The 16306-nt window shown below is 38.1% G+C and overlaps 1 protein-coding gene across 1 annotated transcript in view; it reads left to right on the plus strand.

The window, feature by feature from the left end:
- Positions 1 to 14876: 14876 nt before the first annotated feature.
- LOC125705985 (72 kDa type IV collagenase-like) overlaps positions 14877 to 16306 on the plus strand; it is a 12691-nt gene continuing 11261 nt past the window's right edge. The window contains exon 1 of the mRNA XM_048972397.1: positions 14877 to 15172. Coding sequence (XP_048828354.1) covers positions 14993 to 15172 — 180 coding nt within the window. The 5' untranslated portion in view covers positions 14877 to 14992. The remainder of the gene's footprint in view (positions 15173 to 16306) is intronic.

The following is a 16306-nucleotide window of genomic DNA, read 5'->3' on the forward strand; positions in this document are numbered from 1 at the left end:
GGTCATTAGCCAGCCTTCAAGAGAGCACGCTAAAGGATCTGTGACCTTTTGACGGCCACAGTGAAACTGGAAAGAGGAGCAGACAAGACAGCTGGGGCTCCTTGCTCTTTCCTCGGATCCTGACGCCTCATTTTGCTGTGCTAACCTTCGTACACATCTCAGCATCCAGTCAGCTGACTCCTGCACCTCCACAAAGTCAAAGGGAAGCATGCACAACGTTACACATCAATGCGCCGTCAGGAGAGGAGCCCGCCACATAGTCAGAGAACCATTATAATAATTCCAGACAATGTGAGGAGGCCATTTTTTTTTTCCTGGGCCAAAAAATGTGGTGGAGGGTTTTCAGAATTGAGGCTCTCGACAGCTTCAAAAGCCTTTTACCTTAAAAGGTCTGAGTTTGTTTTGACATGCATTCGTGAAGAAGAATAAGAACCAAGCATCCACAACAGACCCTTCAGACGTCCGTCTCCCACAGCGGCCCCACCCTTGACAAAAGGAAAAAGAAAAAAACCGGGGGAACTCAATGAAGCCTTTGAGAGGTGCAGTTACCTGAGGAGGCTACACACAGATCTGGGCCGTTATGTCAGCAGTGATATCTCAAGTGTCTTCATCCAGCCAGGCAAAAGACAGCTCTCAAAACACACACCCCCCGGGAACGGGGGAGCAAGGGAAGTCAATTAACCCCTCAGGTCCCAAAGTGCTGACAGCTGCGAGGAGACGCCATTTTTGTTTTTTCCTCAGAAACACGCCAGTGTTTTCTTTTATTTGTTTTGTTTTGAGACCGAGTGCTCAGCTGCTCCAGCAATACGATATAAGACAACCTATTTCTGTCAGTCTCTGAGTAAAGTAGGGTAACCCTCTGGAGAAGAGGAAGCTCTATGGCAGGAAAGCGCCTGCCTTCATCTACACATGGGCTCACATCTGAGCAGAACGCTAACAATGCCGAGGAAACAAAGGGGCTCAGCTCGGCGCGGATCTTAATTAAGCCGTGCGCCCGTGAAGACAACGGCAATGAGATTCATCTCCGTTTCCAAGGAGCGTTTCCTGCGTCGCCCCCCCAAACATCGCTTCATTGTTTCATGGAAAAATGAAGAATCACTGTTTGCTGCAAAAAGCCAGGATGCTCCCTGGTGTTTTATTAGAGCCAGATATTTCTTAATGGATGTCAAGAATGGCTTAATATTACACACATTCATTCTGCCAAAAAGTAAAACACAACCATTAATATTCCAAAAAAACAAGACCACTCAGCAGGTAGAATATATAAATAAACCACTTATATCTAAACTTTGAAAAACATTTATGAAGAATATACAGTTATTAAAGCAGGTTTAACAAGATCATGCACAAAAGTTACCTATGATACTACAGCACATATGTTATGACCATAACTAACCTATATACCGTTCAGCCTGTGCCCTGTTCAGTTGTGTGTTTTGCCAGCTCTTTCTTACAGATCTACTGCAGCTTCCCCAGATTTGTGAGACATTTACACTGGGATGAAGTTTGGGCTTTGACTCAGCCATTCCAAAGCACAACATGCCTTCCTCCTTGTGCATTCATAGATTTGTTGTAATGTTTAGGATCATTGTCATGTCGCAGTACTCGTTTTCATTGCAACTTCACAGATTCACAGATGGTGAACCTGGCGCCCTTCTCTGGAATTCTGTGGAATGACTCTCCGTTAATGATTCCCTGTATGAGCCATTCACGTCCATTGGAGATTTATTTTAGCGCAAGCCATTCCAAACATTGTGTTTTTAGTTTTAGCCATCTTAGAATGTCTGTCTTGGAACCTTTCTTTCAAATATCTGAAGGATAATCAAAGCAATCATTTGCAAGATGTCTTTTATAACAAACGTGTTTAGCATCCTTGCCTGAAGGAACTTGGACGTGGTCCTTAGGATCTTTTGAATATCTCACATTGTTTTGTCGTTCTGCAAGGTCATTTTGAAAGAAGATCGCTCCCAGGTTTAGTCAACATGGTCTTTCTCAACTGTAAATTAGATGACCGATTAACCAAATTTTTTTCTAACCTTCTCCTTCTTGATGATCCTTTACAACATTTACAATTCTTCCTGAGCTGTAAAAGGTTAATGCACACCATGTTACTAACACACACAAACAAGATCAAGCTCAACAAGTTCTTTGTCCTTCATATAGGAGAGGACTACTAAAACTTTGGTGTGGTGATTGCTTCCTTGATTTGCTAACTTGGAACCCAGTTTACACACCAGATTATGCTCACTTCATTGACTTAGCTGATGCACCTTGCAGTTCACTTATTATTGCATATGCAATTAAACGTATTTGCCTGTTCATTCTATTAAATGAATCAGTCCCTCTTAACACCACAAGGAATACATAACTGTATGCAGTTGACACTTCTGCATCGTAACTGTCCCCATCACAGTTTTGATACAGGAAATAGAATAGGGATTTTATAGAAGTTTTGCGAAATCCACAGATGATACTAGGCCAGCAGATGACACATAAAAAGTTTAGTAACTCATAAATTCATAAAATATATGCAATGTGCTCGCTTGGACAAGGCAGCCTCTCACACGATATCTCAGTCACCTCACACTGATCTTTGTATCCCACATTTCTTGCATCTTTTTGCTCTCCGTGTCTGCTCACATCACTCGCCAAGGGAATCAAAAACTTTTATGTTTTCTACGTTTATGCCTTTTTTCCAGATTGCGGGGGACCTGTGCCCCTAACCCCCATGATGTGAAAGGGTCAACTATAAAGCACTTTAGTAGAAGAAAATTTGAACTAAATCACTTTAGTAAATATATACAGGTCACAAACTTTTAAGCAGCACTGTGCTATATATAACCAGGGTGTGGTTGGGAATTTGAGCTTTGTCAGTTATTGGAAACAAGACCATCTGCTAGCCTACATAATTTAAATAATGTGTAAATTTGTGAGGAAGGTCTGAGATGTTTACATCTGCATAATTTGTTTGCACGGATGATGCCCTTGTCAAGGACAATGTACCAGTACATTTACTTCATTTTCAGTGAGGGTTAAATCACCTTAGACTGACATGAACAATTTTATTAAGAACATGTAATTATATGCTGCAAAAATAATGCTCCTTTTCATAGTATTCTAGGCTCACCTTGGAGGATTATCCCTGTTTCAGCATTATTACAACTGATAAAACTTCAATATCTCATGTTAAAGCAAATTGGCGGGGTATCGTTATTTTAATTACAGATTGATCCACACAACCACAAAAGATAAAAAAAAGAAGATATTTTCTCCATTTTACTGACAACACACCATTCTCTTAAGTCAAAATTTGGAGCCCTTTTATCCTGCCTGATAAAGAGATGATTCCAGTCTTTCTATACATATTGTTCTATGGTGGCAAGTATCTTGCTTCACTCTCCCATGACAGACATCAAGATTACAGAGCGATTATAAGCAACTCAATTCTGTGTGGCATGTCATCCATGTGAGCGACTTACAATCGCATTTCATTAATTCAGCTTGAATGAGGCCTCATTTCAGGCCTCAAGAAGCTTAGGATTTATGTGAAATTAATAACATAACAGATGTCTTTACAATTCGAGTCGTCTGTGTTGAAATGTGACAGGCAATACTCGTGGGCAAAATACGTCTTAATTCCAGATATATAATATACCCACTGTTTTGTGTTCTAGCATTGTTACAGTATAAGGCAAGTCTCAACACTCTTTCACATCGATAGGCTGCATGTTGGATGTTCATGCAGAGAGTGTAGACAGATTAAAGCTACCTTTGATAATCATTCTGAGAAGATGGGATGCAGACAAGGGAAACTTCCGAAGACTTGGTTTCTGAATTCAGTCACATGTTCCCTCCCTCAAAGCAGGGCGAGATGCAATTGTACTCACACAGCATTTTAGAGTTCCCGAGAATACGGGGAGATGCCTTCACTGCACAGAAGAGCCTCAGGTCAATTCGTCACCCCCTAACACTGAGCAAAAAGAGTCTGGGATTTTTAAATGCAATTCCATTTTTCTTGTTTGCTGAATAATACAAGATTACATTACATTATATATTAATTTTTTATTTATATCCATTTAAAAAATAAGATACAATTAAAACCAGAGTAAAGAGTAAATAAAGGAGGTCATTTATTATTGAGCCATTTAAAAACCTACAGTTACATATAGAATTTATTTAATATTTAATATACCAATACTTTTTCAAATGAGGCATTTAAAATAACCATTGCTTCTATTTTAATAGAATCCTACTTAATAATGTAAAATCAGAAAGGAAGTGCTTTTAAGAGTGATCCCCAAAAGGTTTATAATGATTTAAATCCAATTTTCATCAAAAATATTCCATAACATTAATCTTTTTTGTGGTAGTTAACATTTTTATGAGTCAATTAGTCCATAAACAAAACAGGGAAGAATTACTTGGTGTAAAATCTATGCAGATGAATTATTTTCATTTTATTTCAGGTTTTCAGTATTTACTTATTTACCGATAAAAAAATAACTCCAACAACTGACCTCATGGTAATGACTGCACATTGTGAGGTCACCTAAATGTGTTAATTTATGCTCTATTATGGAGTTAAACACTTAACAGCACAAGAGCATGTTTAAGCTTCATTGCTACCCTGTTGAAACTGTAGATTGGTCGGCGGTGCAGAGTGCACACCTGAGGTAATGATTTACTGACTGTGGACGCCGATGAGGGTGGGGGCAACGTAGTTGTGTGTGAAGGTCCCCAGAAGGTAGCCTCCATGGTACGACCTGGTCTACAGGGGATCGGGATCCCTGGGACGTGGGACTTGGCTACTGGCCACCGTTGACTGTACTCACTGCACTCATCATATGAGGACAACATTCATCTCCTACTCTCCTCTGACACTTCATTTATTCCCGTGTTCATTTGTCACGTCCCAGGTTGCTCGCGTGAATAGAAACTTTTGCCCGTGATGGATAGCATTTCAAATTAAGACAAAAACAGAGAGCTGTACCCAGCCAGAGATGCCATTTCTTTTTCTTTCTTTTTTTCCCCAAAAGCCAGCTTTTACCAGGTTCCATGAGTAATGTCCTTTGTAGTTATCATCTGTCGGCTGTGGGTCACATGACATGAGAGGGAACAGAAACACACCCGGCCACCTTTCCTTACTGCTGTTTGTTTGCTGTGCTGGAGACTAAAAAAAGCACAGAATTGTGGATTTTATTTACAGGAAATCCCCTTAGAGATTAGCTATTCAAAGGCATGCAAATTACATTGCCATGTGATGCTTTACAAGGGGATTGTATTCATTTTAAAACGAATGCTTAATTAACTCATTTCAAAAAAAGAACCTCTCTGTTGTTTACTTGGGACAATACATGTTAAGCAGAGGGAGCATTTCACAACAATGGGGTTATAACATAGGAAAAATTATAAATAGTTTTCTCTGTTTCCTTAAGACATTCTATAGTTGTACAGCTACAGGGCAAAATTAGCCATTGTAAGTTTTTCATTTATGGTTTAATATTTCATCGCCTCCAAATGAATCCTATATTATTTGATTTTGAATTAATTAATGGGCTGCATGTGACTGTATTTAATAAAATAAAACTTTTCAAATTTTACATAATGGCCTTTTTTTCCTATTTTCAGTTGAATCACAAATCAAAGTGAAGGTTCATACACAATGAGTAATCATTATGTGAATGTCAATATAATTAATTCCAGTACACACACAAAAAAGGAATAAGCTACGTAGACAAAAAAAGTCACATTCATTTTAAAAAGTAACTGATTCAATATTCAGTGCGTTTCGGATATCTTAATATATGCACAAAAATGATTTAAAAAAATAAAAATTAAAACCATTTACCATTTTGCTGGTATTTTATGGCAACTATGTTGAAATCACTCACATAGTGCAATCCAGATCCTGTCCAAATGCTACAAAACAATGTTGATTCATTTTGTAAATCCTGTTGGGCAATCTGCACAATTTGACCTACAAATGACTTTCAAACTTGACTGTCTAAGGGCAAAATGAAAGTAAATTAAATACTTAGACACTGTAACACAGGGCAGTGCCAGACACTTAGAGATGTACTGTGCAGTGCCTCTTCTCATGCGGAAATGCTGGAATAACCTCTTGTCATTAAGGGTACAAAATTTTAAAATCACTCTTTCAACAGCAAAAGTATATATAAAAATATAAACCAAAAAGCAGCATTCATTAACTGTGGCAAAGATATGAAAGTGAATTTGCTAAAAAAAATAAAACTGTAGGTGAAGTCATCATAGATTCAACTGACAAAAACAGAAAATGTCTTAAAATTCAGGTATTACATCTGTTATTAATAAACATTCCTTACACATCCTTAGACCTCACTCATGCCACAGTAACACCTGTTCTAGTTCAATTCTCTTAACCTTCTCTTTGTGAATTTTCTAATCTCACACGACAGGCATGCAATGCTCAAACAACAGGAGATCAAATTATTATTTCTTATTATTTTTCATGTGACTCACTTAATCTCACTTTTAAATCTTTTTAAAGATGTTCTTATATGGTACCACTAAAATCTGAGAACTCTGCTGGAAAATGTTTGTTTCCCCCAGAGTGTTAAAGAAAATTGAAAATGGTCTCAAAACCCTTTGCCTTGATAACAGCTTCACAAAAACAAGTCACTCGATGAAGAGCTCAGCAGGAAATCACCTGCCGCCTCTTCCCAGCTCTTCAGCAATTCCCAGAGGTGTACAACACTTACGGTATCCTTAGCTTTGACTAATTTTTCGGATTCACCTCAAAACATTCGTATTCGAATGGTCTGGAGATGGGCCGGACCAGGCTACCAAAAGGTCTAGTACAGTTCGGTGGTGTGTTTTCAGCCATTTGCTTGTTGAGGAATTAAACACTACACAAACAGCCATAATCCCAATGGAATAGCATGGCTTTGAAATGTGCACTGATAGCCATGCAGCACTAAACCATGACACAGGGACAAAGGGAATCCACTCGATCTCCCTCTCTTACAAGTATGCCGGCCTTCCAAGTGATTTCAAATGAGTCATTGTGACTCATCAGTCCGTAAGTCCAGATAATAGAAAAGTGTATAGTTTAAAGCACAGATAACAATGGTTTCAAGCAGGCACACTCAAAAATTCTGACTGCTACTTCAAACATGAACAAAAACAGACAGACCCAATACAAAGATAATAAAGTAAAATGATGCGAAGAAAGTAAAGCTTTCATATAACTAAATTTTCATAACGTTTTTTATGTACTTTCACTATGACAGACAGACCTAGGTGCCCAAATAATAAGCATTAATCAATTAAAATTATGGAATGACAGATTTGAAATTCAGTCTCCCACCTATGTATAATATTGTTATACCTTTAAAAACATATTTGAGTAACTACATATAAATTCTCAAGCGGATACAGAACATGGATGGATAGACACACAAATACTGCCGAGAACAGATATAACATAACTGCCCAACGCAGCATCTGTGCTTAATAGGTACAAAACAGTCAATCAAAGTTTTGCCCACATTTGAACAGCACAGTCTGGGGAAAATGGAGTAACAGAAAACACCATTCATCAGGCCTGTCATTTATTAGGTTCAGTTTATTATTTTTAGCTTACATCCTTCAGAGGTTCATCCTTATATTTCACAAAATGTCCATCAATCTGCTGTCAAGACCGTCCAAGAGATTTCACAGTTCAGTGACGCTTGTGTGCATGTACAATTTCCCTCCCAGATTGCGCACACCTAGAGAGCTTGCAGCCAATTCAAATCACTGCCTGAATATATCTGCAAGTATATACAAAGCCCATCAGGAAGAAAAACACAACTCTGGGTAATAAAGAGTGGAATCCATTTGTGTAATGCAGTAAACCTGCGTCCATTGCTCTCTATTCCATATACACTCTGCAAGTTGACATTCTTTCCCTGCAAAGTATATTTATTAGCTACAGAAGGTGTTTTATCTGCAGTTTTCTAATGGCAATAGAAGGAACAGGCTACAATTTGTTAATATAATTCATCATTTGTTTTTGAAAAAGAAATAGTTCTACATCTTTCTCATTCTGGGATAAAATTGGTGCGTCACAAGATAAAAAGGGTAATTCCATGTTTCTGACATCATCTACTTTTCTCTCATCTATATAAAATATTTGCAACAATAAACACGGTAAAGTGCTATAGTCCTAAAGCGAACGATGACTTTAACGGCAAATGAGTCTCATTTAATATACGGTAATAGTTACATGAGCAGGCTAATGCTAGGAAATCATCCGTTTTGAGAGAGGTGGTTACTTCATCTGCTACTTTTCATATATTGATCCAAAGCACATGCCCTGTCCAGCATAGCACACACTGGACATAAAGTCAGAGTACGCAAGACAACAACTCAGACAGTTTACAATACAACAATTCATCTACATTATGCATATTATGTGAATTCATATGTCAGATTTACTTCAGATATTTATTTCAATATTTGTCAAATAGTCTAAATCCTTTTATCAAAGCTGTTTTTTAGTCTGTCACATTTAGAACTTATTTATTGAAGTTTATCTGAAAAGTACGTCATCTCCGTTTTTGAGACTTTATAATGTGGAAATTACACACAAAGCACCACTAAAGCTCAGGCACGAAGCTCAGTTTTCTGTCTGCTTCCAGATGGTTAGCGCCCCTGTGTGAGGAGCCCAGGGTACTGGGCTGCTGTGAACTCAGCCTCAATCCGCAAGCTGAATTCGGGGGCTCAGTGTGAGCCGTTATTCCAGCTCACGCCAGGCACAAGCTGAGGCACACGTGCAGAAGATGGAGGGGAAGCGGCCAGAGTGACTTATCGCACCTCGGAGGACCCGGTCATTTCCTGTGCACCTTCACAGGGGCACACATCAGTCCTGCAGGCACGTGATTCCAATAAGGTACCGTAATTAACACCAGGCACCTATCAAGGGGACAGAGAAGATGAATTGCCAAAAAGGGGGGGGGGGCAGGCATTCAAATCATCAAGGGGAAACTGTTCAGACAAGCTGTGCTTTTGCCATTTGCCCAAGGTTCTCGTTTTTATCTGGAGGAAAAAAAATATATATCAGTAGGATACTTTCCCTTCTTGGAACATAATTGCTGCCCTTGTAGATGGGGCTGGAACTTGGAGGGCAAGGGTGCCCCCCCATGCGGAGTTAAAAAATGACAACTTGTGCTCTGTGGGAAGGGGGCTGGGCGGGGGGAGCTCCTGATAGGCCCCCGTGGGAGACTTTCCACTTAGCTGTTTCCGATATGTGTCCACTAATCATCCAGGAGGGCCCTGACGGGTGCCACTCGCCCTGCCCCGGGATGGAGGTGCGAGCTCTCCAGGCACACCGAGCACTCAGTGCTGCTGCCCGCATGAGAAGGCATGCTGGGACACTCTGCTTTCAAGCCATATCCAATACAGGCTTTCTCCTTTGGTCTTCACACAAAAGGCATCTTGAAATGATTATCCACACCTATGGCCATGCCGCTGAACTTTCATAATGCTGGAAACCCTTTTCTTTGCATGTAGTGTTGATGCTTATCAGAAGTTTAATTGGAGGATTGTATTGAAATATATTGTGAATGACACTAATGCATTAAATTAACCGTGGATGTCATTTCAAAGAAATTTATAACAATACACAAAATATTACATTTTTTTCCCAAACCAACGGTACCTATTCATAGAAAATGTAACTGTTAATTATAAATATTATTAAGTAATGTTCCGTAATAACTGGCTAAGTTCTCCTTGTTTGAATACTCAAAGTTTAATTTCATTCTATGTTTAACTCTAATACTTATTCCTTGTTCTTTGAGTATTTTGGTTTGAATGTGTCAAATAGATTATGTATGTAACAGTAAAGCCCATAATGTGCTGAAAGCGTTTAAAATGTACGACGGTTCAGATATTTCTACAGCTAGTACACAGGAAGTTCACACAGGAAGCAGAAGCTGCAGCGTGGCGGTGCAGAGAAGAGGACCCAGCAAGCTAAACCGGCTACATCCTGTCAGGGGTGCCTGGCTACTGGCTGCCTCTTCCCTCTCGTCAGGCTACAGCGACACCTGTGGACTGGACACCTACAAGGCAGGAGGTGGGACAGAGTGAAAGGCAGCCCCCTCTAAGCATTCGACACCAGTCAGCAGGGCTGCGCAGGGGATAGTCAGCACCGTTCCGTGGCAGCATTAATGGCGAGACTTATGAAGAGACACACAGCACTGGCCGTTTCACACTGGAAGAAATTCGGGGTGAATAAATGAAAAGTTAAGAGAAGCTTCTGCTCACAAACAAACAAGCAAACAAACAAAATGAATTTCTACAAAATACAGCTGAAGAGAAAAAAAAACATGCTTTATGATTTTCCAGCTGCAAGGTAGGCCTGCAGTGACCTGCTCAGCAATATGGCTATATGGCATTAGACCTGTCTTGGATTTGTCTTCCTAAATGAGAAAACCAGATCAAACGATGATCTGAGGACACACAAATCTGTCTCACTCACACACACACACACACACACACAGAGAGAGAGAGAGAAAGAGAGAGAGAGAGAATCCTCATATTTATGTTTCCATTCATTCACATAGGCATAACTCTAATTATAACTATGACAACCTTACCCCCTACTCAGCCATAACCTTAGTCATAAGTAAACAAACAGAATACAAGCCTTTTGGCCTTTTCAATTTTTTGATTGCAGTCACTGATTTTTATGAAATTGAAATATCCTCATGGGGAAAAAGGCCCCACAAGTTAAAAAGTTACAGGTTTTTATCACACAGTGGGGAAATCTGGTCCCCTCAATGTAATAAGAACCTGTTATTTTGACGTTGTGGGCATCATTTTTCAGGTCCCCACTAAGATTTGTGAATGCAATCAAAAAACTAAAAATGCCATCAATCTCATATTTTGTTTGGTTACTTATGCATGGTTAAGGTTGGGGCTGGGTAGGGGTTAAGGTTGTCATATTGGGATTAGAGTATTACCCACAAAAATAAATGGAGAGTCCCCACAAAGATATAATTACAAACCTACATGGTCCCCAAAATGAAATATAAACATGATCCACACTCACATACCATTGACATATATATATAGCCCATTGCTGTTTAATTTCTGGATGGCATGTTAATCACACAAATCACCCTGACCTTAACCTTCAAAATAAAAGTCATTGTCCTTGATATATTACTGAGATATAATGGCACTGCCTGGGATTATATTATTATTGATACAAGATATTTTATTTATTCATTCCAGTAGTACGAGAATCTCTTGCTTCCTAGCACAGTATGACCATGGGATTTATCTTAGTAGACATAATACATACAGATGGCCAAACAGGAAAAAATAAAATTGAAATATTAATATATTTGTCTTGTATAATATGAAATACGATTCATCTAGTGAACGGATTATTGCTTGATGTATTACCGTACTTAGGAAGGAGACAATGTTAATTTGTAAAGGTTCTAGGAATAATAGTAATTCTACAGCAAACCATATAAATGAAATTTGAGACATCTATTCCGTTCGCATATTAATACCGCAGATTAGTGCTTTGCATTCATTCCAATATAACATGATGAGGAAGGGACTGCATGTTAGCACACTATGAGGAAGTCTGCGCCTACCACCAAATGGCAGAACAAGAAAAGCGACAGATAACTATGGAATATGAAATTATTTTTATAAGCATCCATAAAATCTGGTTTTAACCTGCCATTAAAACAAGATTAACTCTCAACCCGGGTTCCTTGTTACAGGTTCCAAGAAAGGAGAGGTGATACAGTGATTTTCAGTGGCCAATCTTCTGTCCCCTATTTCTTCCCGCCAATAACTTTTTTTTTTAATCCGGAAAATTTTATCACTTGAAGAAATAGCACACTATCTGGTGCTCAGATGATAAGTCCACCAGGCCAAAACCTTGCTCTACGACAAGCCTGGACCGAAGGATGCAGTAAGACAGTTCTGGTCCTGCTCAATACCCTGCGCTGTCCGTAAAAAGACAGAACGTGCCTTTGGCCCAATGGAAATGGGCCACTTCTTTTAGCTTCTAGACATTCCTCTGGATTTCAGGCATGATGCAGAACTGTGGATTTGCTTATTGACCGGGAAAGCACATAAACTGTGACAGTCATGTTAACGGTTATATTTGGGGTGCAGTCAAAGATTTAGCTCAAACTCAAGTGCAAGTTTTGCACAGTTAAAGCAGAAGAACGTCTAACTTAGCTCAAAGGTCACAGCTGTAACACAACGAACGAATTCAAGGCTGACATGCAGTTTGTTACTGACAGCGAACGGGAAATACATGGAATTTTCTATTTTTAAAAAGCCCATATTGAGGCATATTAAGAATTTACAGTATTAGTCTATCCAGGACGCTAGATTGGTGATTGAAGCATGTCTTCTGTCAGTAGAGTGGAGATTTGGATTTAAGATCAAAATTCATATTGAACCCAAATGCTTAAGAATTCTGCATGAAGCAGATGTGCTTTGATTCATGCAAGTCAAGGAAATCACATCAAATGAATAGATTAAAGGCAGTTGGTAAAACATAGATCAGCAGGGAACTGAATTTCCCAGTTCTGTTTGGCTTTTGAGTTGCTGTGTTCAGTGACAGGAGAAAAGGTAGTTTTCAAAGAAATCTCTCACCTCTTTCGTGAAAGTATAACATCTGTATCATGATAAAATTACAATATTACAAACTAGTGCATGCACTTATAACAGAAATAACGTTAATTTATCTGTAGGCATCAATATTTCATGTTCAATAAAATTAGACATAAAATCAGCAAATTACTTTCTTTAATAATTTGAACAAATAATTATTTAAATTATTGGTTTCTTTTAATTTTTGTATTTTTCCTGAATTGGTTTTTCCTTCTTTTACCAAATTGTGCTAACATTTTCTGATATAAGAAAGACTTCCGCTTTAAGTTTAATGCCAACCATGCTTAATCTAAAGCATTGGTTGTTATTGTCTAAGAATGGGACAGCATTCTGAATAAACCCAGTGCAGGACTCAGGCAAGACAAATTCGTTCTCTAAGATTACCCACTGATCAGACTTGGGAAGCACCAAGGACACCACTGTAAATAAAAAAAATCTAAGTTATTCTTTGCCAAGCTGCAGTACATTATATTGCCAGGTACTAAGACTGTAAGATGGATTCCAGTTCACCTCTAATTCTTCGCAAAACAAAGATCTGGATCGGAGGCATAGGCTTTATAGTCAAAATTAAGTATTAAAGTATTAAACTATAAGTAAACAATCAAAACATACAGTTCGGCAACTGTAAGACACAAACACAAACAAATACAGCAACCCAAAACACAAAGCAATGCTACTAAGTCACAATAGTCAACACATAAATTCAGGCTGTTTACGGAAACCTAAGTGAAAAAAAAAACAATTTACATGCAAATCAAAATTCACGATTTCAATCTCTTCATGACTGTTTCTCTGTAAATATACATTCATTCCCAGACAGACATTTACTTAGCACGAATCAGCTTCACAAGACTCAGTGTTTGTATTTGCAATAAGATTAGATGTACCATTTAATCACACCTCAAGAATGATGAAAGATGATGCTGTGTCATTCGGTGGACGTGATAGCATGTATCAGAGCATGAAATACAGCCCCACTTTAAAATGACAGGGCCAAGGATTCGTATGCTAATGCATATTACATTTGCAGCAATCTCCCACTAGATACAACCTACTATATATACAGTATATTAAAATGTTCTGTCCCAAAGCTTGTATTTCTTTGGAAATTCAGCTTTAGTCTCAATAAAATCAGAATACAAATCTTGCTCATTTAATCGATTAAATAGGTCTCAAATAAAGCAACAATAACTATTATTATTATTAGCATTCAAATTGCATTATAAAAACAGGGTTTAAAATGAATAAATAGGTGACCTTTAAAAATCACTAGGGACATCGATGATCATCACCAACCAATGAAAATCTTTCCCCAGTCTGTTCTGCTTCGTTATTTTAATCTGATTTTTAATCCGTTTTTAATCCTCTAACACAACTGTAATTCACAGAGGAACCGCCAGATGTCCACCTTTTCCTTCCAAAAAACTTCCCAGCTTTTCTTTTGGCTTCTCGTCTTATCCAGTTAAAATTGGATGAGAAGTGCCCTAATAAATTCAAATTATTAAACCTAATTATTTAATATTATTGAAATGTAACGATACAAGACGGCAACTGATTGTAGAAATATGCACTTTTGACTGTAATTGTCAAATATGTACTGCAATACTTTAAAATCTTTGAAAGTAGAACAGTGAAATAATTTCAAGACAGAACTCTGTATTTTCATCTACAGCAGTAAAAAGTACAAAAATGGTAATTACATTTTAAAAGGGCATGAATATTAGTACATGCGACATTCCAAATTAAAGACTTCAGCGCGAGAATAGGAAAATCCTGCGTTCAACGTATATTTCAACCATTAGGTCAATTTAACAAATAAAGAAAAAATGCATTTTAAAGGCGGTTATTCGGTTCTCAGTAGCATCTTATCTGACATGACATTTTAAACTGGAAGGTAGGCCTATTTCAGTTATTCCACTTAAGAGTTTTGGCCTGTGCAATACATGAATTTGAGTTATCTTCTAAATATGAGGTAGATGATGCTTCACTTTTTGTTTTATTTAGGAAAAATGTTTTTACAAAGCCTCAAGCCTTTTAAACGTAAACCTACACTTAGCGATGAGTAAATCACAATGGTGATTATAGTTCTGGCTGTTTCACAACTACCTAAAGGTAAAAATATAATGGTAAACAGACAAAAGGAATGCGACCATGCCTCCGTCTCGTATTTCATTCAGTAAATTTCGCAGGATGTGGAGGCTGCGCAGTCCGACCACTTTGGAAAAACAGTGGTGAGGCTGCGCTTCACAAGTAAAGTATCGCTGAAAAATAACAGCAGAGACCAGTATACACTATATATTAAATATCGCAGTTTTGCATGCTGGGCGACTTCAGCCGGACAAAGATGAAGTATGAGACTTTCTTCCGTCCCAGGCATCTCCTGAAAGTGTTTTTGGTACAGTTAATCGTCTTCCAGCAAACTTCAGCTGCGCCTTCGCCAATAATAAAGTTTCCTGGAGATGATAGTAACCCACGGTCAGACAAAGAAGTAGCGCTGGTAAGTTTATTGCTCATGAGTGGGCGAAAATTTGCGAAAACAGGTACAGTTGCTTTTGGATATATGCAGTGCGACACTATAGATATTGTCCTGGAAGCAATGACACGTTACAAATGTTTACTTGTGTTTATTAAAACGCATGCAGATGTCAGCCCTGTCAGAAGTGAACTCTTCGTAAACTATTGGGGTGTGCTTAAAAACACGAAACCATCCCGAAATAAACAAATGGATATTACAATATTAATCTGTGTTTATTCAACATGTCAACAATGTTTTTTGTGCGTTGTACGGTAATATGTAAAGAGTATATTACCAATAACACCAGTTGCAATAGATCCAGATAATGAGGTCGGTTGTGGCCTGAAGGACACGATCCAACGAAACTCTGATTTAACTAACATTATCAGGCTGCCTTGTTTTAATAGTAATAAAGAATATCACTGCAAAGTTTTAATTTCTACAATAAAAGATGAACAAATGATATATAAAATATCAAGTCATGCTGAAGACTGAAGCAAAGCTGAAGATTAAACCTTGCTTTGTTGTATTCTCAGTTCATCTGTATTGTCCCAAGTTTAATAGTGAATACTTGTGTATAGCATCTGAACTCTTTTTGTAATGCCACGTTTTTTTCCAGTTGATTTTCCATCACACAATTTTAGTCAGTGTTAAGACCCCGTTTAGGAAAAGGCTGATATACAGAACACATAATACAACACAGGTTGTAACATCAGCCAAAATGATGTAGCATAACTCATTAATAAGCAATAAGAGTAGTAAGCCATGACATCACAAATGTACTCGTTAGAAGCTTACATTGTTGGAAATGCATCCTTCTTGTCGTATCATCGATGTTGGCTCACATTATTAAACCTTAAGTTGAACGCAATTAGCACATATTTTTGAATCTAGCTAGCTTGTTCCTATTAACATGTGGTTTACAAGCTCGGTGAATTAACAATTGTTTGGCAACCAGTGTGTATTTGTTTGGTTGACTGGATACAAGAGATTACTCCAAATCCATAGGTCTGATTTTCATTTCTAATTCTTACGATATTATTTCAGATAAGGTGCAAATGAGTAGTTTTATCTTGAGACAGGAAACTGAGTATTTCACAGTGCAAACATTACTAA

The sequence above is a fragment of the Brienomyrus brachyistius genome, chromosome 13 (genome assembly GCF_023856365.1).
Source record: "Brienomyrus brachyistius isolate T26 chromosome 13, BBRACH_0.4, whole genome shotgun sequence".
Classification (NCBI taxonomy): domain Eukaryota; kingdom Metazoa; phylum Chordata; class Actinopteri; order Osteoglossiformes; family Mormyridae; genus Brienomyrus; species Brienomyrus brachyistius.